This window comes from Erinaceus europaeus, chromosome 7 (genome assembly GCF_950295315.1).
Source record: "Erinaceus europaeus chromosome 7, mEriEur2.1, whole genome shotgun sequence".
NCBI classification, from domain to species: domain Eukaryota; kingdom Metazoa; phylum Chordata; class Mammalia; order Eulipotyphla; family Erinaceidae; genus Erinaceus; species Erinaceus europaeus.
The window spans coordinates 14,927,967-14,949,938 of record NC_080168.1 but is presented as its reverse complement, the minus strand read 5'-3'; the positions used below and the strand labels follow the sequence as shown (position 1 = coordinate 14,949,938).

The 21,972-nt window shown below is 49.5% G+C and overlaps 1 protein-coding gene across 5 annotated transcripts; it reads right to left on the bottom strand.

Annotated features, from left to right (window-relative positions):
• Window positions 1–7,126: 7,126 nt before the first annotated feature.
• DNPEP (aspartyl aminopeptidase) lies at window positions 7,127–16,208 on the bottom strand. 5 transcript variants are annotated; one of them, XM_060193838.1, is made up of 15 exons: window positions 16,173–16,208; window positions 15,115–15,208; window positions 14,924–15,012; window positions 14,718–14,831; window positions 14,311–14,436; window positions 13,968–14,098; window positions 13,654–13,729; window positions 13,445–13,552; window positions 12,777–12,854; window positions 12,173–12,256; window positions 11,142–11,302; window positions 10,142–10,181; window positions 9,479–9,580; window positions 7,610–7,777; window positions 7,127–7,269 (listed from the first exon to the last, which is right to left on the bottom strand). In XM_060193838.1, exons 2-15 carry the CDS (start codon window positions 15,200–15,202, stop codon window positions 7,219–7,221), a joined length of 1,416 nt encoding a protein of 471 aa, XP_060049821.1. In that variant the 5' UTR covers window positions 15,203–15,208; window positions 16,173–16,208; the 3' UTR covers window positions 7,127–7,218. The 5 variants fall into 5 exon arrangements, with proteins under 5 accessions (XP_060049821.1, XP_060049822.1, XP_060049824.1 ...); XM_060193839.1 differs by lacking the exon at window positions 16,173–16,208 and adding an exon at window positions 15,730–15,839; XM_060193841.1 differs by lacking the exon at window positions 16,173–16,208 and adding an exon at window positions 15,552–15,695.
• Between the last annotated feature and the right edge of the window lie 5,764 nt (window positions 16,209–21,972).

The window sequence follows — 21,972 nt, the reverse complement described above, 5'->3', positions numbered from 1 at the left end:
TAATGCTCCCTCTCTAAGGCTTGTATGGAGGGACCTTACCTGCCTTTCCCAACTTCTGGGGTGTCCTGGCTTCCTTGGCCAGCTTCTTCTCCTTTTCCCTTGCTCATCTCATCTTCTTTCCTGGGGCTCCACATGTCCAAAACTTCCCCCTCTTTTCCTGTATGTAGATGTAGAGTCACCCTACACCCAGGATGATTCCATCTTAAACTGCTTAAGTCATCACATCTTCATGGACATTATTTCTATTCTTTTTTTTTTTTTTTTTGCCTCCAGGGTTATTACCCAGGCTCGGTGCCTGCACCATGAATCCACTTATCCTGGAGACCATTTTTTCCCCTTTTGTTGCCCTTGTTGTTTTATCATTGTTGTGGTTATTATTGTTGTTGTTGTTGTCATTGGATAGGACAGAGAGGAATCGAGAGAGGAGGGGAGACAGAAAGGGGGAGAGAAAGATAGACAGCTGCAGACCTGCTTCACCGCCTGTGAAGCGACTCCCCTGCAGGTGGGGAGCCAGGGTCTCGAACCGGGATCCTTACGCTGGTCCTTGCGCTTCGCGCCACGTGCACTTAATTCACTGTGTTACCACCCAACTCCCTATTTCTATTCTTTTAAAAACAGTGATATTTATTTATTTTGCTACCAGGGTTATCACTGGGGCTCAGTGCCTGCACAAGGAACCCATCACTTCAAGTGCCCATTCTCTCTCTTTTTATTTGATAGGACAAAGACATTGAGAGGTTTTTTAATGTGTATATATATATATATATATATATATATATAGAGAGAGAGAGAGAGAGAGAGAGAGAGAGGGAGAGAGAGAGAGAGGGAGAGAGAGAGAGAGGGAGAGGGAGAGAGAGAGAGAGAGGGAGAGAGAGAGAGAGAGGGAGAGAGAGAGAGAGAGGGAGAGAGAGAACTACAGCATTGCTTCACCACTCGTGAGGCATCCCCCCCCCCCGCCCCCGCAGGTGGGGACTGGAGACTTGAACCTGGTAACGTGTGTGCTCAATCATGTGTGTCACCACCAAGCCCAAAGACCCTATTTCTAAGTTAGGACCATTCTAAAGTGTTGGTGGATCTTAATTCACCCTACTGCCTGAAATATGTCTTTTGCATTGATTTTTTTCTGGTCACCTTTACAAGTTGAAGACTGTCATTCATGTGGTTGAATGTAATGGTATTATGACCATTTTCATAGCTGTATAGTATATCATTATGCAATAACACTCCATTACAACTCAGAGCAGAAAGTTCTGTGAAAGAAATAAGCCTTCAGCTTCAGGGGGTTCTCATTGCCACTGAGCCCTTCTAAAGCTCAGAGAGGAGCCTTTGCAGTGTAGTCATGTGATCAGATGTTTCTGTTCGAGTAGCAACTTGTTCTAGTCACTTCTCATTCTACTCTTCCTTTTTCTTGCCTACGTCTCAAGCATAATGTCTGAGCACAGACAACCATATCTTGTTCTGAAGCTTAAGAGGTAAGTTTTCAGTCTTTCACTATTCGCTATGATAACGCCTGAGAATTTCTTCTAAATACCTGGTATTAGGCTGAGGAAATTCTCTTCTGAGTGTTGAGTTTATTTATCATGAAAAGATGCTGGGATTTGACTGATGCTTTTATTGCACTTACTGATACGAGCTTGTGGATTTTGTCTTTTAGACGACTAATAAGATGAATCACATTGATTGATGTTCACTGCATCCAGCTTGAGCTTCTGGCTTCAGTCCCATGCTGGCATAATGTAAGCCCCTTTTTACTTGCTGCTGGATTCAGTTGGCTAGTTCACTGAGGATTTTTGCATCTATATTCATCAAGGATAAATTTCTTCCCATTTCTTAAAATGTTTTTATTATCTTTATTTATTGGATAGAGATAGCCAGATATTGATCGAGAAGCGGGAGATAAGAACAGATACAGAGAAATGCCTGCAGACCTGATACACCAATCAGGAAGCTTTCCCTCTGCAGGTGGGGATCGAGGGCTCAAACCTAGGTCCTTGAGCATTGTAACATACGTGCTCAATCAGACGGACCACCACCCAGCCCCAATTTGTTCCCTTTTCATCTGATGTTTCCCCCCACCCCTGCCTTGTTTTGGTATCAGGGTAATACTATTTTCAGAAAATGAACTAGAAAAGGGCTGGGGGAGATAGCATAACGGTTCTGCAAAACCTGAGGGTCTGAGGTCCCATGTTTAATCTCTGGCACCACCACAAGTCAGAGCTGAGCAGTGCTCTGGTCTGTCTCTGTTATCTCTCACTGATTTAAAAAAAAATGAGTAAAATTGATTTGAAATGAACTAGAAAAAAATCTTTTTTGCTTTCTGGAAGTTTGTGAATAATTGGTATTAATTCTTCCTTAAGTGTCTATCCTCATTCTAACAAGATGTTTTGCTCTTTACTTTGTTTTGCCACCAGGGTTATTGCTGGGGCTTGGTGCCAGCACTACAAATCCACTGCTCCTGGTGGCCCTTTTTACTTTTTTTATTTTTAAGTATTAGATAAGACAGAGAAAAATTGAGAGAATATGGGGAGATAGAGAGGAAGAGAAAGACACCTGCAGACTTGCTTCACCTCTTGTGAAGCAGACCCCTTGAAGGTGGGGAAGAGGGGCTCGAACCCAGATCCTTGTGCGATTAACCAGGCACACCACTGTGCTTTCTTTACTTCTTTAAGGTGCTGCTGTCTCACAGGCCCATGTTTTAAAGGTCTGTTTCAAGCCTCTTCAAGGAGCGTCACTGCACCTCACCCACAGATATTGGCCTCCTCCCTTTGTCCTCCTTGGTAGCCTCATGTCTGCCATCAGCACTGTGAATCCACAGCTTCTGACGGCCATTTTCTTTTCCTTTGTTTCCCACCTCATTTTATTCTATAGGACAGAGAGGAAATGTGAAGGAAGGGAGACAGAGGGAGAGAGAGAGAGAGAGAGAGAGAGAGAGAGAGACACTGGCTTGTGAAGTATCCCCGGGTCCTTGTGCATGGTACTACGTGAGCTTAACTGGGTGTGCCACCACTTGACTCTCCTGAGCCAATATTTTCATTCTTTTTATACCATAGGGAGAGGGAGAGAAGAAACAACATCACAACATTGCTTCACTACCCCTGGGGCTTCCCCAGGCTGCTGTGGTGCCCCCATGTGGTGCTGGATCTTGGACCTCGGGAGTCACACATGGTAAGGTCCACACTGTACTGTGGGTGAGAGATGCCCAAGTTTGAGAGTAGTGATGTTTTTTTTTCTTTTTTTTAATTTTATTATTTTTTAAAAGGATATTAACTTTTCTTTTTTTAAAATTTTTTAAATATTTATTTTCCCTTTTGTTGCCCTTGTTGTTTTATTGTTGTAGTTATTATTGTTGTTCTTGATGTCATCATTGTTGGATAGGACAGAGAGAAATGGAGAGAGGAGGGGAAGACAGAGAGGGGGAGAGAAAGACAGACACCTGTACACTTGCTTCACCGCCTGTAAAGCGACTCCCCCTACAGGTGGGGAGCCAGGGGCTCAAACCAGGATCCTTACACTGGTCCTTGCACTTTGCACCATGTGCGCTTAACCCGCTGCGCTACTGCGACTCCCAGTAGTGATGTTTTTCTTGCAGCTTCTTCTGTTGTCATGGAGATGCATCGACGGTGTGCCCAGCTCATGCCCTTCAGCTGCTGCGACCGCACACTCCCACTAACATTGTATCACCATTTCCTCTCCAACACTTAGTGTTGTTGTCCGAGTTTTATTTGCTGCAAGTAAACTATTGCAAGTGTTGCAGGGGAAGTGGGTTGCAACTCTCTTAGGGGGGAGCCTGAAAGGCTTCCCAGCTCTGGGTACTCATCATGGTAGTTGCTACCAAGTATCAGTGGAACCCCTCGCTTCAGGCAAGATGAACTCGATTGGTAGAGAAGACAGAACAGTGAATGGAGGCACAGGGAGCCATCCATAGTGAGCCCGGCAGCCCAGGGCCAGAGACTTGTCTCCTAAATCTCTCCATGATTTAATTTTTAAAAAAGTTTTTTATATTTATTTATTTATTCCCTTTTGTTGCCCTTGTTGTTTTATTGTTGTAGTTATTATTGTTGTTGTCATTGTTGGATAGGACAGAGAGAAATGGAGAGAGGGAGGGGAAGACAGAGAGGAGGAGAGAAAGATAGACACCTGCAGACCTGCTTCACCGCCTGTGAAGCGACTCCCCTGCAGGTGGGGAGCCGGGGTTCGAACCGGGATCCTTATGCTGGTCCTTGTGCTTTGCGCCACCTGCGCTTAGCCTGCTGCACTACAGCCCGACTCCCCATTTAATTTTATTAAGGTCAAATTTTCCAAAATGTACCTCTGTTTATAGCTATTGTTATTGGGGAAGGGTCAGGCAATGGTGCACCTGGTAGAACACACACATTATAGTGTGCAAGGATCTGGGTTTGAGTCCCCTATCCCCACCTGCAGGAGGGAAGCTTCATGAGCAGTGAAACAGAGTGGGGGCTGGGTGGCAGTGTAGCAGGTTAAGCACACATGGTGCAAAGTAGAAGGACTGGTTCAAAAATCCCAGTTTAATCCCCCTGGCTCCCCACCTGCAGGAGGGTTGCTTCACAAGTGGTGAAGCAGGTCTGCAGGTGTCTATCTTCTCCCCCTCCTCTCTCAATTTCTCTCTGTCCTATCCAACAAAAAATTGAAAAAATGACCACCATGAACAGTGGATCGTAGTGCAGGCACCAAGCCCCAGTGATAACCCTGGAGGCAAAAAAAAAAAAGTGAAATAGTGCTGCAAGCGTCTGTCTCCTCCCTACGCTGTCTCTGTCTCTATACCACACACACACCTCTCCATATTTTGTTCCTTAGCTAAGGTAATAGATTCTGTTTCAGTATTTTCTTTTTAAATATTTATTTATGCCCCTTTGTTGCCCTAGTTGTTTTATTGTTGTAGTTACTATTCTTGTCGTTGTTGGATAGGACAATGAAAAACGGAGACAGGAGGGGAAAACAGAGAGGGGGAGAGAAAGATAACCTGCAGACCTGCTTCACTGCCTGTGAAGTAACTCCTCTCCAGGTGGGGAGCCGGGGGGCTCGAACCAGGATCCTTACACCGGTCCTTGTGCTTTGAGTCCCCTGCGCTTAACCCATTGTGCTACCGCCCGACTCCCGTTTCAGTTATTTTCTAAAAGCTTCATCGTTCCGTTATATCTAGGCCTAAAATTTACAACTTGGAAGTAGAGCTCCAATTTCGTTTTTCTACACAGATACCCAGTTTTCACAGCAGTTTATCAGAAAGACCCTCTGAAGTGCCTTCACAATATCAAGCGTCAGATATTCCCATGTCTTCATTGCTCAGTCTGTTGCTGAGTGTCTTACTTGCTGTAACTGATTACTGATAAGGCAGTGGCCTTCTTCAAAAGTGTTGGTTAGTTCCATCTGGTTTGTAGAATTAGCTTGTCAACTCTTTCAAAAAGAAGCAAAGCAAGGACCAGAGAACCTTTTGACATTAGTATTAGGACTGCTTTGCATCTACACGTTGATTAAAAACGTGGTGACTCATCCTTCTTACAATGTTGTTTCCTATGCACCAATCACACATCTTCCAAATTCTCTGGGCCTTTCCTTCTTCTTTGGGGGAGGTCTTTATGCATCTTTTATATCTGTTCTTAGGCACTTGCTTTGTAGCAGTGGTCCCTTTTTACAGTCTCTCTGGTTAGTAGATAGGAGAATGGATTTTTCAATAGTCATCCTGATAGCTTCTCATTCATTCAAATAATGGAACTTTTGGATTTTTCTATGTAACAAATCACATCGAAAGAGTGTCTTTTTCCAACTCTTTTCACCTTATTCAATAGCCAACGACCTATAGAACAATGCTGAATAGCAGTGAACAGGCATCCTTGCTCTATTCAGTCTCAAGACATTCTAATGTAGCTCAGATTTCCCTCCAAGTAGACCTGAGACAGGAGTCTAGGTGTCAGGAACTTACTTGGAAGTTGAAAAGGAACTGATGGAGGCATGGGGGTGTGATGACTGAAAAAAAGGAGGGAGGGAGGGAGAGAGGGTGCTAATGGAAGGTCTATTATCAAGCTTGATTCTGGAGCTTGATTCTTCAGGATAGACTCTGGGAGCCAGTGTAGAGACATATGGGAGAATTTTCTCACCCAGGATAGCAGGGAGGTTGGGCACGTGTAGGTCCTGTCATCCACTGGTTGGGGCTCCATTGGGGCAGAAATATTCATTCCCTCATCCTCCCAACTGCCTCGTGAATGGAAAACAACAGCCAACCAGCAGAAGAAAGCCTGCAGGCAAAGAAGCTCTCCTAGTGGGAGGAGAGAGGTCAAGTGCACTGGTGGGGTAAAAGTGAGGGACGCAGGGGAGCTGCCAAGAGCAGCTCATTTTATTGCCACCAGGGTTACTGCTGGAGCTTACTGACTGCACAGCTCACCTGCTGCTCCTGGCAGCCATTTCTCTCTCTTTTATTTTGATAGAACAGAGAGGAATTGAGAGGGGAGAGATAGTGAGGGAAAGGGAAATAGATATCTGTAGCTCTGTTTCACTTTTTTTTTTTTTTTTTGCCTCCAGGGTTATCACTGGGGCTCAGTGCCTGCACTATGAATCTACTGCTCCTGGAGACCATTGTTCCCCCCCCCCACACACACACACACATTTTTGTTGCCTTAGTTGTTATTGTTGGACAGGTCAGAGAGAAATTGAGAGAGGAAGGGAAGACAGAGAGGGAGACAGAAAGACATCTACAGACCTGTTTCACAGCCTGTTAAGTGACCCCTCTGTAGATGAGGAGCTGGGGGCTCAAACCAGGATCCTTGGTTGGTCTTTGTACTTCATGCCATGTGCACTCAACCTGCTATGTTATTGCCAGACCTCTTCACTTCTTATGAAGTTTCTCCCCTGCAAGTGGGGACTGGGGGCTTGAACCCAAGTCCTTGTGCTTGGTAAAGGCCCACAACTGCCCAGCCCTAACTAATCATTCTTTCCTCTGCCCACTTCCAGCATGGGTTGAAGGATGAAAAGTGAAGTCACTCCTCCATCACTCCCAGGACCTGTGGCCTCCTCTACCTGTACCTGAACCCCCTCCCAACTCCTCTATTCTAGGGTTCAGGCTGACCCTCTGCCCCCACAAACCCCCAGTCTCCAAATAAACACAATGGATGGCTTTGTGTGAAAAATTCACTTTAATAATTCAGCTGCAAGTTAGCTGAGAACTTCTTCCCCTTTTAGGAGCAAGAGAAGTCTCCCCCAGAGGTCTCAGTCCACTAGGAGATAGCGGCTCAGTGTTGGGAACTGCTCAAAGAAGCCCTGGAATGGGAACAGGGGGGAGTTAGGAACCAGTGCTGACCAGGTGAGGGCGCCCTTGCTCACCCCCACCCACAGGGGTGGCTGCTACAGAGACAGGGCCAGAGCTTCATCCACCCTACACAAGACAGGGCCCTTTCTGCCTGTAGCCCCTTCACCCCCCATCTTCTTGTTATCCGCTGGGGGCGGCTCAGGGCCCTCTGAGAAGAGGTGGGGGGGCTTCTTCCCTCCATGAAGCCCGGAGACAGCCAGGCCCATCATCAGGGCAGACACTTAGGGGGGACAAGGCTGCCCAGGGGGTAGGAGCAGAGGCATGAGTACTAAGGGGGGGTGAGGTGCTCACCTTGAAGAGGGTGAGGGTCTGCAGGACCCCCGAGGTACAGGCTGTCTCCCGGATGGAGTGCATGGCCAGCTGGGGGCTGCCCAGGTCCAGGACCCGAAGCCCTAGCCGGGACGCCAGGATGGGGCCGATAGTGGTGCCGCAGGGGGAGTCGTTTCGCACCATGAGATCCTGGGGGTGGGGGTGGGGGCTCATCAGCCACAGGTGGGGAGTGCTCACTAAGGCTCAGGGTGTGTGTGGGGGGCTGGGTCAGATGGAGTGGTGGTCTGTCTTCTCCCCTCTTCTTTCTGTCTCATGTGACTCTCATATAATAAATGTTTTAAAAAAAGGGGGGAACCATTCTAGATTCAAGCCCGCCAAGGGCAGCGTGGTCGCACACCTAGTAGAATGCTCAGGCTACAGGTTTGGCCCCTACTCCCCATCTGCAGCAGGGGGAAGCTTCTTGAGTGGTGAAGCAGGGCTGGAGGTGTCTCTTTCTTTCTCCCTATCTCCCCCTTTCCCTCCCAATTTCTGTCTCTATCCAAAATAAATATAGATTTAGACACATGTAAGTGAGATATCCACCAGTGAGAACACATGGTCCTGCACTGGATCCCAAGGAGGGGCGAGCTGTGAGGAGCGTCTGGGGAAAATAAGAGAGTGATCCGGGCAATAAGGTGGGACCCACATTTGCTCAAACACAAGTTTACAGCAGTGGGAAGGTGAAGGCTACTGAGTGACAAGAGAAGCCCCACACCATCCAATGTGATTTCCCCTCTAAAAAAAAAAAGCATGTCACATACAAGGAAATGTCTGTTAACAATATGCACAAATCTCTTTGTTTTCTTATTTCTGTTTTTTCTTTTAAGTTTTTCTTTTTTAACTATTTATTTTATTTGAAAGGACAGTGAGAACTTGAAAGGGAGGAGGGAGAGACGAGATGGAGACAGACTCCTGCAACGCTGCTTGACCACTTGCAAAGCTTTCCCCTTATAGGTGGGGGCTATATGCTTTGGAACATGCACACTCAACCAGGTGCTCCACTGCCCAGCCCCTCTCTATATCTTTTTTCTTTCTGCCTCCAGGGTTATCGCTGGGACTTGGTGCTTGCACTACGAATCAATTGTTACTGTTGTTTGATAGGACAGAGAAATCGAGAGAGGAGGGGAAGACAGAGAGGGGGAGAGAAAGACACCTGCAGGCCTACTTCACCACCTGTGAAGTGACCCCCTCTGCAGGTGGGGAGCCGGGGCTGGAACTGGGATCTTTATGCCGGTCCTTGCGCTTTTCCCACTGTGCTACCACCCGGCCCCCTGTATCTCTTTTTCTATTTCTCACTACATGGGCTGTAGCCTGGCAGATGGAGCAATAGATAATGCTGTCAAATCAGAAAGTCAATGTGAGGGGCCGGGTGGTGGCACACCAGCCTGAGTGCACATGTCACCACATGCAAGGACCCAGGTTCAAGCCTCTGGTCCCCGCCTGCAAGAAGGAAGATTCCTGAGCAGTGAAGCAGACCGCAGGTACCTGTCCTACCACATTAACAAAATAATAATAAATATTAAAAAAAAAGTCAGTGTGAATTGTTGGAAATTAAGGGCCCTAAACCTGAGCACCCATATGGAAGCTCCAGTGTGTGTAACAGACACACAGAGGTGCTGGGGTGGAGGGAGTGGGGCATGCTGTCTGCCACCCTTACTTCTATCAGCAGGGCAGGCTTCTGCCTCTGTCCCATTTTGCAGGTGAGGAAACTGAGATGAGCTGAGACCAGACCAGTCCAAGGTGAACAGATGAGGGCCGTGTCACAGCCAGCATGGGCCCAGCTCAGCCTACACCCAAAACCCTACTCCTGCTCCCTGGTCCCCTCCTTCCTCCAGCAGGGCCATGCCTTACCTGCAGGGGGACCCCGACATTCTTGGCCACCTCTCGGATTATGGCCTCGGTAACTGCATTCGAGGCATAGCGCTGCTTGCTGTTCACCTTGATCACAGGGCCCTGTTGGTATGCATGAGACCCCTGCTGTTTCATTTGGTTTAAATCCCCCCTGCTTAACACTATTCTATTTACATAACCACTTCATTCTATTTACATAACCACTGTTAACAAGTTCCACCCTCCCTCCAGGGCATTTGTGGTTCAGTGATAGGATTCTCGCCTAATCTGCCCCCTCTTTGTCACACTCTGATTTTCACCAGTCACTTTTCTCTCCACCCTCCCTATGTCACATCCTGTTTCCACCTTACTTGGCAAGTATATATAAAGACAGCATTGTGAGTTTTAGAGTACTGTACTTTGAGTTTAACTTAGCTCATCTTAGATTGCGCTGCGTCCTGCATGAATAAAGAGATACTGCCTACAGCTCAACCATGAATCCCTGGTCGTCTGTTACCCGCCCGTGAAGCCAGCCCATTGAAAACAAGCTAACCCGTCGAAAACAACAGGGCCCTGGAGGGGGGAAGCAGGGAGGGTGGCGAGGTTGAGGAGGGAGACGTTCCCACAGGGGACGGACAAGGTAGAGCTCAGGAGTAAGGAGAAATAGGAGCAGCGGCAGCTCACCTTGTGGAATAAGGGCCGGTGGTTCTCTTCATGCTTGTCTCTGCAACAGACAAAGGTCAGAGAAGGGGGTGGGGGCTGAGGGATGGTGGCAGGCCTTGCTGTGGACACAGCCCAGGATCCATGCCTGGCACCACATGGGAGTGCTCTGGTGCTGGGGGAAGCTCCCGTGCTGTGGTCTCTCTTGCCCTACAACAGTGCATAATCAGCCCTGGAGCAGTGAAGTTGGGCACATGCAAGGCCCAGGCACCACCAAAGATCAACTAGAAACAAATGGCCTGTCAACACCACTGCCTCTGCCATGCCAGACATCACTAATGGAACACAGAACCCTTCCCCAGGACATCTTGAGCAACAGATGAAAACACAATTTCATGTTCTTTTCCTATTCTTTAAAGACTTACTTATATCCTGTCTTATTTGTTCTTTTTTTTCTTGCAGCACTGGGGCCTTTGCATACATGTGTGAACCCCATGGCTCTTGGGGCGCCTTTTCATTCTTTTGATTTTGGGGAGAGAGGGAGGGCAAAAGAGGGGCATGTGGAGAGAAGGACCTGAGACCTACACCTCGGCTTCTCCATCCATGGTGGTTTCCTGGAGTGCCAAGGCTTGAAACCAAGTCTCTATGTTTGCTAAGGCATGCACTCCACTGGGTGAGCTATCTCCTGGTCTCCATTTGTGCTTTGATGAGGAGAAAGGGGAGGAGACCAGACACTGCCCAGTTCTGGCGCATGAAGAGCTGGGGACTGGCCCTGTGACACCACGTGCAAGGCCTGTCCTCTACCACTGCCCCTACTCCCCAGCCCAGAACCTAGTGAATCTTTTCAATGAGCCAGGCTTGGGCATTAACCTATGAGCAAAATGACTTTTCTTGAATGGGGCCTTGGAGCAGTCAAAGGAGGTCCTCCACTAAAGCTACAGGCTGAAAGAGGAGGGGGTGGGGGGAGCACTACATCTGGGGTCCAGCCCTCCATCCACTTGAGGCCTGAGTGCAGGGGACTCACTGGTAGTTGGGGTGCACGGCGTGCGCCATGTCTGCGCTGATCATGAAGGACTTGGGGATGGCTTCCTCGAAGGCCGTCAGGTGCTGGGACGAGGCTGAGATCCGCCGCAGGACCAGCTCCGTCAGCAGGGACTGTGCCCCCTGGGCGCTCTCAGACCCCACCTGGTGACAGCGGGTCCAGGGATGGGGGTCAAGCTCAAGGATGGGGGCCAGTGAGCCACTTGAGGGCTGGGCAGTGGTAGGACTGCTTGAGTGCACACATTACCACGCTCAAGGACCCGGGTTCAAGCCCTTGCCTCACCTCTAGAGGGGAAGCAGCTTTATGTGCAGTGAAACAGGTTTGCAGGCCTCTCTCTCTCTCTCTCTCCCCTTTCAGTTTCTCTGTCTTATCTAATAAAATAAAGGGAAAAATAGCTGTCAGGAACAGTGGATTTGTAGTGCTGGTACCTAGCTCCAGTGATAATCCTGGTAGCAATAAAAAAAAAAGTTTACCAATGGTGATATGGGGGCGGGGTATGTGTGTTGGTGGATACTAGTGCTCAGTCCCCTGCCGGCAGGGACAACACCTTGTGGGGGGCTTCCACAACACCCCTCCTCCCAGCTGGACGTCACACTATGCCACTTACTCATTTTTTCTGTATATGAGTACAAACAGGCATAAAGTGATACCAGTTGTGGCTAAGCACACACTGCCATGCCAGAGAAGTGGGTTCCCCAGTCCCGTGTGACCCTAGCCATGCTGAGCACTGTGCCAGGAAGCTGGGGTAGGAAGCGGGGTGAAGCCAGCTCCTGAGTCAGCCCAGGAAGCCCGTCCCCTTCCTCCGACCACAAGGATATGGTGGCAGGAGCTGGGACCTGCCTCACGGCTCACAGGGTCAGTCCTTACAGGGCGGTGTGTGTGCTCCGCCTCTGCTAGAGGCCGTTCCCGTTCCCGGGAGCTCAGTGAGCAGCAGGGACACAGGTGGGCCCCGGCGCTGGGGGAAGCAGGCAGCACCTAGACTTCAGGGCTCCCCTGGGAGAGCAGCAGCGTACCTCCTCGTTGTCGTAGAGGGCGACCATGCGCACATTGGGGTCCTCGGCCAGGGAGGCGGGGGCCGCGCAGGAATCGATCAAGGCCTGGTTCGGGGGGGGGGGGGGGGGGAAGAGCACCATGGTTACCTTCCTCCTCCTCCTATCTTGCCCTGCCCCCAGCACCTTAAGAATACCTCAGAGCACCCCTATTTTCTGCCTGCCTGCTCAGGCCCGTATAAAGGGCTTGGGGGGTGGTCACTGCCTTCAGCTCTAAGGAGATAGGGAGCCTTCCCAGTGGGAGGGGAGAACCCACCCTCTGGGAGTGCTCTCCCATACCTGCCAGGCAGAGGCGGGGGACAGGTGGGGTGTGAGGTGCAGGGAAGAGCTGAGCATTTGGAAAAGCTGAAGGGAACAGACAGATCACAGAATCCAACAGTCCTCAGCATGAGGACTGAGATGGGGAGGTGATGGGGACTTTACATTCAGGGACTAAGTACCCTTAGGCTAAGGCTCAGCATGCAGACTCCGCCTCATGTCCACTCTGCACCAGCCAAGTTGGGAGAAGTCAGACAGTCCCCCAACACGTCTCCTCTGGTGGGATTTCTGCCTGAGGCCCCCCACTCACCTGCAAGGCACAGTAGCAGCTGTGCAGGTTGTCCAGCCGGGGGGCAAAGATGAACTCCTCATAGGCACCGCCCAGGACCTAGTGGGCAGGACAGGTCCAGGCGTCACCCTCCCTCCCCCTCCTCACAGGCTTCTGTCCCTGCCAGGCAGGGCTGAGCAGAAAAGGGACTGGGAGCTGGGCTGGGGCTGAGGGACCGGGTGGTGGGCGGGTGGCCTAACTCCTCACCAGCTCCTGGGGGGCAGGAAGAGGGAAGGGGCTGGATGGTGTTGAGAAGCTAGGAAGAGGGGCTGCAGATAGCAGCATGGTGCCTGCTCAGGCAGGACTAAAACTGGGCATCTAAAACTGAGCTATTTGACTGCTAGCAACTAGGGGTGGGGGTAGAGAGACACACAAGGTCTCTTACACTGGGTCCACACCCAGGTCTCTTACACTTAAAGGTTCAAAGTGACAGGGAACAACAGAGGTAGAACTCCTGGGGCTCTGAGGAAAGGCCCAGGCCCCGGCCCAGAGTCCCAGAGGACAGACCAGTGGAGGGAGGGTACTGCCCACGGGCAAGTACTGGAACACTGGAACAAGAGTGATGGGGTGGGGTGGGGGTGGGGGTGGGAGGTTTGGGGGGCAGGGAGGCATGTCAGGGCAGGCTGGGGTCCCTGGGCACCCCTCCTCACCGCAGGCTGGGTGTCTGCGAGACACAGCTCCATCTCCAAGATGTCTTCGGGGCTCAGCCCCAAGAGAGAGCAGAGAAGGGACATGAGGACTGAATGGTGTCGGTCATCCTGCAGGACAGAGGATGCAGGGAGGAGGTCTGCTCTTCTAGGGGGGCCCATCTCTGTGCTCCCCACTCCCTCATGCCTCCCACTTGAGCAAGGATACTTACTGCAGCACTGAGGGGCCCTGGCTCAGGGGTCCCCTTCTCCAGCTCCTCCTGGACTGCTGTGGCAAGAATGGGGACCCTGTGGGGAGATGAGGTAGCTAGTGAGGGCTGCAGTGTCAACCGGGGGGGGGGGGGGGGGCTCTCTGGGCTCAGGCCTTTTACCTTGAACTCTAAGCTCCCTCTACCCAGGGCAGAGCAGCTGAGGCCTTTGGACACTCACCAGTCCCAAGACTAGTACTTAACCCTCTATCTCTAGGGGCCACCCCACCCATCCCTCCCATGCCCTCCCGGCCACCACGCCTGGGTCACAGTCTCACAGGTGCATCTCCATGTTGGGTCCAAAGTTCTCATTGATGTTCCTCTGCAGGTGGATGGCCAGGTGCGGGATGCGGAGGATGGGCCGGTCCACATGCACCAGCTGCTGCTCTATCCGGCCTGTGGCAGGGCACTGTGGCCCGGGGCATGGGGTGGGGAATGTCAGGGTAAGGCAGCTGGCTAATGCTCCCACTTCTCCTGACTTAATGAATGTAGTTTTCCAGCCCAGACTGGCCCTCCATCCTGTCCCCATGGGGCCCTCTCTCCACAAACCCCCAGGATGCAGGGAACAGTCCATCTTTGGACAGCTGAAGCTGACCACCAGGGTTTCACCGAAGCTCACACCTTAAGAATGACGCGTCCAGCCAAGGTCAGGTCCCGGTCAAACCAGGTATTCCAGATTCCGCCTCCATAGGTCTCCACGCCCACCTGCTGGAAGCCGGCCTGGCTGCGGCGAGAACGGCGCTTCACCTGCATCAAGACGGGCAGTGGGGGCTCAGAGAAGGCCAGGGACAAGGTTTGGGGGGTAAGAATGACAGCACATGAGCTAAGGAGCATAGAATGAAAGCAGTGATGGAGAGACGGGGCCCAACCAGCACAGGAAGAGAGCTACAAGTCTTTGGGGACTGAAGGCTTGAACCTGAGTCTTTGCATTTAGCAAAGTGTGTAGAGCCCACATTCTGTAGCTTTTGCATCTTTTACACTAGACGCCCTGACATCCCCCCCACCCCAGCACAGCCCCAGTTCCTTACCCGGAGGCAGGGGCTATCTGTGTGCGCTCCAATGAGGCTGAAACCATTGCCAGGAACATACTGGCCTCCCACAGCGAAAGCGATGATGGTGGAGGAGTTCCTGGTCAAGAAGTACTGGAGGTGGGGTGGAATTAGATCAGCCAGCCAGCTGGCACACAGGACTTGGAGCCCCAGCCCAGGGACCGGCTTCTCTCCATCTCTCCTACCTTGCTCTCTGGCTTGAGAGTCCAGGTCTCTGTCTCCTTGAGTTCATGGAAGCCTGCCTGGAGGAGGCGGTTGCGACACTCGGCGACAGCTGCAAGGAAAGAGCTTTCACAGCGAGGGAAATCTGTGTCCGTGTGGGAGGGGAGTGTCTAGAGGAACCCTGACTGCTCACTGCGCTGCCCTGAGCACTTACCGTGGAACGGAGAGGGGCTCCGGTTCACGAAATTGAGAAGTTCCCGAGCTGCGGCCTGCACCGCCTCTCTGCGAGCTCTGCCGGCCATGGCCACCTAGGGAAAGGGGGTGCTCAAGAGTGCCCCCCTCCACGTCCGGGACCCCCCGATCTATCAGCCAGGCTCGGAGGACTGCGCCAGCCACACCCCAGGGTCGGCGCGAAGGGACCTCTGCTTCTGCTTCTTCCCGGGTAAAAAGCTGCAGCTCCAGGCCTGGCACTCGGTGCACTGGGCGCTTCCGGCCTCCCGCCAAAGAATCACAGCCCCGCACGGCTCCCCGTCCCCAGCCCCACCCACGTGTCCGCCCCCCAGGAAAACCGGCTCCCGAGTCCCAGCTCCCAGCCGGCACCTGACTCTGAGCCGGGCAGCCCCGGGACCCCCTAGACATCTCTGGGCGCACTCCCGTCTGCGGGCCACCCTCTCCAGCCACAGGAAGGGCAGGTCACCGGTTGGGGCTTTCAGTTTCGATTTGGGGCAGAGCGGGACGTCGCAGCAGGGTGCCGCCCAGCTAGGGACTTAGTGGGTGCCCTGCAGGGCCAGGAACAGAAACTCCAGGCCGGCGGGCAGCGGCCACCTACCTGCATGGTCCAGAGAGGGCCTGCGTCCGCTCGCTGGCCGTAGCCACGCCCCCACCGGACTGCGCGTATCGTTCAGCCCTGTTGTGGCCACGCCCCTTCACTGGCTCCGCCCTCCAAGTCACCCCGCTGTAGCCACGCCCCTCACGGGAGGTGTATTTAACTCTCGCCCCATCGTAGCCAGGCCCGCACCGTAGCCACGCCCCTCGCCGGGATACTCGCTTAAGTCCCCGCCCCGCTGTGGCCACGCCTCTCTCCTGGCACCGTCTACTCAGTCCTGGTGACCCCTGACTTGTCCTTCTGTAGCCCAGCCTTCCAGATCCACCCTGCCCCTCCCCGCTGGGTCAGCCGGGTCCCTCTGTCGCCCCGGAAGTGCTAGGACAGCGATGAACAGCCCTGCCCTATCCATTCCCTGAGAGAAGCAAGTGCTTGATTCCCCAGCTCACCTGGTCTGGGTGCTGTACCGAGTGCTCTCGCTCCCCGCAGGAGCCCTGGTGACAAATCAAAGCAACAAGATCAAAGTCCACGGGCTGCTCGCGCTGAACTTTATGATAATAAAGCTGAACGTGTCATTTCTGTTTGATCTTCAGCACTGCCTGTCCACCTTGTGCTTTTACTGTCCCCATTTTATAAGGCACATATTGAAACAGAGAGGAGGGACAGGTACGATAATAAAGAATCAGTTAATTTGATTCCAGGCATCCGAAACAAGCGCTCCAGGTGGCTTTCACGTCTTTTCTGGGTCTTTATCTGTCTCCCTGGGTGAGTCCTTGGTGACCTGGGAGGCCCCTCAGGGACAGAGACTAGACTCGCTCAAGGTCACAACAGCTTATTGGATGATGCATCTGGGATTTGAATTTGAATAGGTGCATTCTTTCTAATTCTTAAAACGAAAGAGAAAATTAGCAACTAATTTCTGGGAGGCATTTCCAATGTCCCTTTGTTTAAAGCGGTAATTAAAATAAAAGAATAGAGGCTGGGTGTGGCATATCTGGTTGAACACACATATCACCAGGAACAGGAACCAGGTTCAAGCCCTCAGTCCCCACCTGCAGTGGGAAAGCGCTTCAGGAGTGGTAAAGCAGTGCTGCAGGTGTCTGTCTCCACCATTCTTTCCCTCCCACTTATTTCCCCCACTTTTCTGATCAGGACTCCTGGGGGATTTCAAACACAACATGGATTACAGAGACTTTGTTGCACCATGGCCAGCAAAGAAGTCTGCAGTATATCCTGGGGTGGGATATTGTGGAGTTGATATAAAGGCCTTCGACCTTTCATTTCAGGGGAGTGGGTATTGCATGTGAGTATTCGAGAATAAATACAGTCGCTGTGGCTTAAACTGTGGCATTAGCACTATCACTTACTTAGATGCTGTTACTCAGATAGCCTCAGTGCTGAGGGGAGCTGGAGAAACCAGTCATGGTCTTTGGAGGACCAGGCACATTTAAAAAGCACACTCAAAAAAAAAAAAAAAAGCAGAAATACAAAATCAAACAGTCAAACAGGCAAAGAAACATTCCAAAGCCTTGAAGTCATCTTGTAAGGAATCTAGAGGCTCATATGCAACTAGACTTCTAGTAGTTAAGGAAGTGGCTCAGTGAGTAGAGCCCAGAACTTGCTTATGTTGGAATGTAGGTTCACAGGCTGCAAGTGTTCTGCTGTTTCTCTCTCTCTCTCATAAAATAAATAAACAAATCCAATAAATAAATGAATAAATAAATAAATTCAAGGGGCTAGAAGTGGATCTACCCTATCACCTTGCAATTCCTTTGCTGGGATCCTAAGGAGCCAAACATATCCATCCATAAAGATCTTTGTATAGCTATGCTCATAGCAGCACAATTTGTAATAGACAAAAACCTGGAAGCAGCCCAAGTGTCCAACAACAGGTGAGTGGCTGAGTAAGTTGTGGCCTATATACACAATGGAATACTACTCAGCTATTAAAATTGTGAATTCACCTTTAAAAAAAAATTTTTTTTTAATTTATTTTATTTATTTATTCCCTTTTGTTGCCCTTATTGTTTTTTATTGTTGTAGCTATTATTGTTGTTGTCATTGTTGGATAGGACAGAAAGAAATGGAGAGAGGAGGGGAAGACAGAGAGGAGGAGAGAAAGATAGACACCTGCAGACCTGCTTCACCGCCTATGAAGCGACTCCCCTGCAGGTGGGGAGCTGGGGTTCGAACCGGGATCCTTATGCCAGTCCTTGTGCTTTGCGCCACCTGCGCTTAACCCGCTGCACTACAGCCCGACTCCCCCTTTTTTTTTTAAAGATTTTATTTATTTATGAGAAAGATAGGAGGAGAGAGAGAAAGAACCAGACATCACTCTGGCACTTGTGCTGCTGGGGATTGAACTCGGGACCTCATGCTTGAGAGTCCAAAGCTTTACCACTGTGCAACCCCCTGGACCACTCACCTTTTTTTAAAAAATTTCTTTATTGGGGGATTTATGTTTTACATTCAACAGTAAATACAATAGTTTGTACATGCATAGCATTCCCCAGTTTCCCATATAACAATACAACCCCCACTAGGTCCTCTGTCATCCTTCTTGGACCTGTACTCTTCCCCCACCCCCAACCAACCCAGAGTCTTTTACAAAATTGGTGCTATATGTCAGTTCCAGTTCAGGTTCTACTTGTGTTTTCTCTTCTGATCTTGTTTTTCAACTTCTTTTTAAAAAATATTTATTTATTCCCTTTTGTTATCCTTGTTTTTTAAATTGTTGTAGTTATTATTATTGTTGTTATTGATGTCATTGTTGTTAGATAGGACAGAGAGAAATGGAGAGAGGAGAGGAAGACAGTGATGGGGTGAGAAAGATAGACACCTGCAGACCTGCTTCACCACCTGTGAAGCGACTCCCCTGCAGGTGGGGAGCCGGGGGCTCTAACTGGGATCCTTATGCAGGTCCTTGCCATGTGCGCTTAATCCACTGCACCTACCACCTGACTCCTGTTTTTCAACTACTGTCTGAGAATGAGATCATCTCATTTTCATCCTTCTGTTTCTGACTTATTTCACTTAACATGGTTTTTTCAAGCTCCATCCAAGAAACGGTGAAGTCATCATTTTTAATAGCTGAGTAGCATTCCATTGTGTACATACATACCACAACTTGCTTACCCAGTTAGTTATCTGTTGGACACCTGGGTGGCTTCCAGGTTTTGGCTATTACGAATTGTGCTGCTAAGAACATATGTGTACACAGGTCTTTTTGGATGGGTGTGTTGGGTTCCTTAGGATATATCCCCAGGAGAGGAATTGCAGGATCATAGGGTAGGTCCATTTCTAGCCTTCTGAGAGTTCTCCAGGCTGCTCTCCACGGAGGCTGGACCAATTTACTTTCCCACCAGCAGTGCAGGAGGGTTCCTTTGACCCCACAATCTCTCCAGCATTTGTTGCTGTTACCTTTTCTGATGTAGGACATTCTCGTGAATTCACCTTCTTCACCTCATTTTGGATGAAATTTAAAGGAATCATGTTAAGTGAGATAAGTCAGAAAGAGAAAGATGATTTCATTCATAGAAGTTGAAAAACAAGATCAGAAGGGAAAACATTAAGCAGAACTTGGACTGGAGTTGGTGTATTACACCAAAGTAAAAGACTGGGAAAGGGGGTTTCAGGCCCTGGAACATGATGACAGAGGAGGACCTAGTGGGAACTGAATTATGTGGAAAACTGGGAAATGTTACGCATGTACAAACTATTGTATTTTACTGTTGACCGTAAGCCACTAATGCCCCAATTAAAAAAAAAAAAAGAAACATATTCAAGGAAATGAAAGAGCTGAAGGGGGTGTGTGAGTTTAAGGGAAGGAGATCCGAGCACCTATGAAGTGGACAGGCCAATATAAGTGTTCAAACAGATTACTCAGATTAGCACTGAAGAAGAAGATGCTGGAGGAGACCTGGAGGTAATGCACGCTTTAATACCCAGTTCCTGTGTTGTAGACACTCCCCCTGGCTGGTTCTGAGCTGTCAACGGGAACTGAACGGGACTTGAGAGAGGTGGGTAACTACATCTCTGTGTGTAGACTTCTACCGCACAGACCTACTAGACATCAGTAACCCGAAGCGGATGGATTGTAGTAAATGAGAGCTGAAGATTTTTCAACTGTTATTGTCTAATGTAACTTATGTGATTGGAAGTTTATATGATTTAATTTTTTTCATGCTTCCTGTGTTTGACAACAGGATCATAGAATCTCTGGAACTTGGATAAGTGACAAATATGGGCTGATCAGTTTGGCTCAGGCACACAGCTCCCCCATACACTATGTCTTTGTTACTCAAAAGTGTCTTTTCTTTCTTTCTTTCTTTCTTTCTTTCTTTCTTTCTTTCTTTCTTTCTTTCTTCCTTCCTTTCTTTCTTTCTCTTTCTTTCTTTCTTTCTTTCTTTCTTTCTTTCTTTCTTTCTTTCTTTCCTGGCTTGTTGCTTCACCAGCACCTGGGACCTCAGTGTTAGAGATGCATTGTCTCAGGACTGGGCCCAGACCTTCTTAATGAGAATCTGTGCATTAACAAAGTCTCCAGATGATTTGGGCATAATTAAAGTGGAAACAGAGTATGTCAGAGTACCATGTGGCAATAGAAAATGATGTGGAATCATCATCTGATGTATCATCATGAGAAAAAAATGTCCTAAATGTATTGTTAAGTGGACAAAATGGAATTTACAGAAAAATGCTTACAGGGTCCCAACCACAACACGGTCAAATTCATACTTCCAGATGTTATATACACATAAATAGACAGGCAAGGAAACAGGCTTGTGAGAAGAGTGAGTGTTTCTGGATAAGGGTCTGGTAATAGCTACAAATTTGGGGGATATCAGAAGGTGAGGAGTCACTCTCACCCTGTTTCCTGAAGTCCTCCTCTCCAACTGCCCTTCTGTTTACAATGCTACCATTATTTATCCTTTTGCTACAACAGCTATTAACATACATGAAGTAACACAGTAATGGGTCAAATTCGCTTCAGTGTGGAGTAATTGCTCTCCATGCCATTTATGGTCCATCAGTTTAAGAGCTGAGATTTGTCACGGAATTGATATATGACAATGTAACAATGGGGAATTGAGATGTAGAAGACCAAAGCGATGCTGTAAACCAAAATTATGTGCTGCCCGTATGTTGCCCTTGTCTGCTTAAGCAGTGCAGTTTTAGGGACTGAATCAGATCGTCTTGATTTCTTGATGCCAAGTCACCTGGCAGTATTTCATTACTGGTATACACTTGCTTATTTGACCAAACAACTGATTTGTTCCCAGTATAAAGCTAGGAACTTGCATAACAGGGCACTATTTGCCTCCTTACAGTGTTGTGGGAAGGGGACTTTAGACTCCAACGCTAGTTTTCTGCTCAAGACCTGTTTTCAAGGTGGGACACCAGTGATTAAGAACTACAAATCCCAGGATGCTTTGAGGTGAGTTGCTCTGACAAGATTACAATTTCAACCAATTATGCTGTAGGAGGGAGGCTTAGAGGTTTAGAGAAGGGAGGCTGGATGGTGTACAATTACAAGGTTATTGTTAAAAAGAATGGAACACCTTTATGGCACAGAAAGGGGAAAATTTCCCAGATATAATACTAAGTTCAACAAACAAACAGAAACAACACGGAGAATGGCAGTAATGCCTCCAGGGTTACTGCTGGGGCTCCATGTCTGCGCTACCAATTTACTGCTCCTGGCGGCCATTTCTTTTTCCTTCCTTCCTTCCTTCCTTCCTTCCTTCCTTCCTTCCTTCCTTCCTTCCTTCCTTCCTTCCTTCCTTCCTTCCTTCCTTTCGTTGCCAGATAAGAAAGAGAGAAATCGAGAGAGAAGGGGAAGATAGAGAGTGGGGAGAGAAAGACAGACACCTGCAGACCTGCTACACTGCTTGTGAAGCGACCCCCCTGCAGGTACGCTATTGCCCCTCCCCCCACCATTCTTACATATTTAAGCTGTGTCAGGAGTCACAAGGAAACAGCTGCTGACTTTGGGAAGGGGAAGTGGGATGACTAAGGTCCTGTGGGTGAAGGGATACTTCCTATTTCTAGAAATACTTTTTTTGTGCTTTCTGCATTTTTCTGCATACACAGTATCATCTACTTTTAAAGCCTAATAAGTAAAATTAAAACGTAATGGGAGGGACCCGGTGGTGGTGCATCTGGTTGAGTGCGCATGTTGTTATACACAGGACCTGAGTTCAATCCCCCAGCCTCCCCCACTCCTCGGGGGTGGGGTAGAAGGGAGCCTCA

Coding starts and splice junctions, on each gene's coding strand:
- DNPEP (XM_060193839.1), bottom strand. Junction 14,832..14,923: donor CTCTCAAGCCAGAGAGCAAG/GTAGGAGAGATG, acceptor CCCCACCTCCAG/TACTTCTTGACCAGGAACTC. Junction 13,553..13,653: donor CAGGGCCCCTCAGTGCTGCA/GTAAGTATCCTT, acceptor TCTGTCCTGCAG/GATGACCGACACCATTCAGT.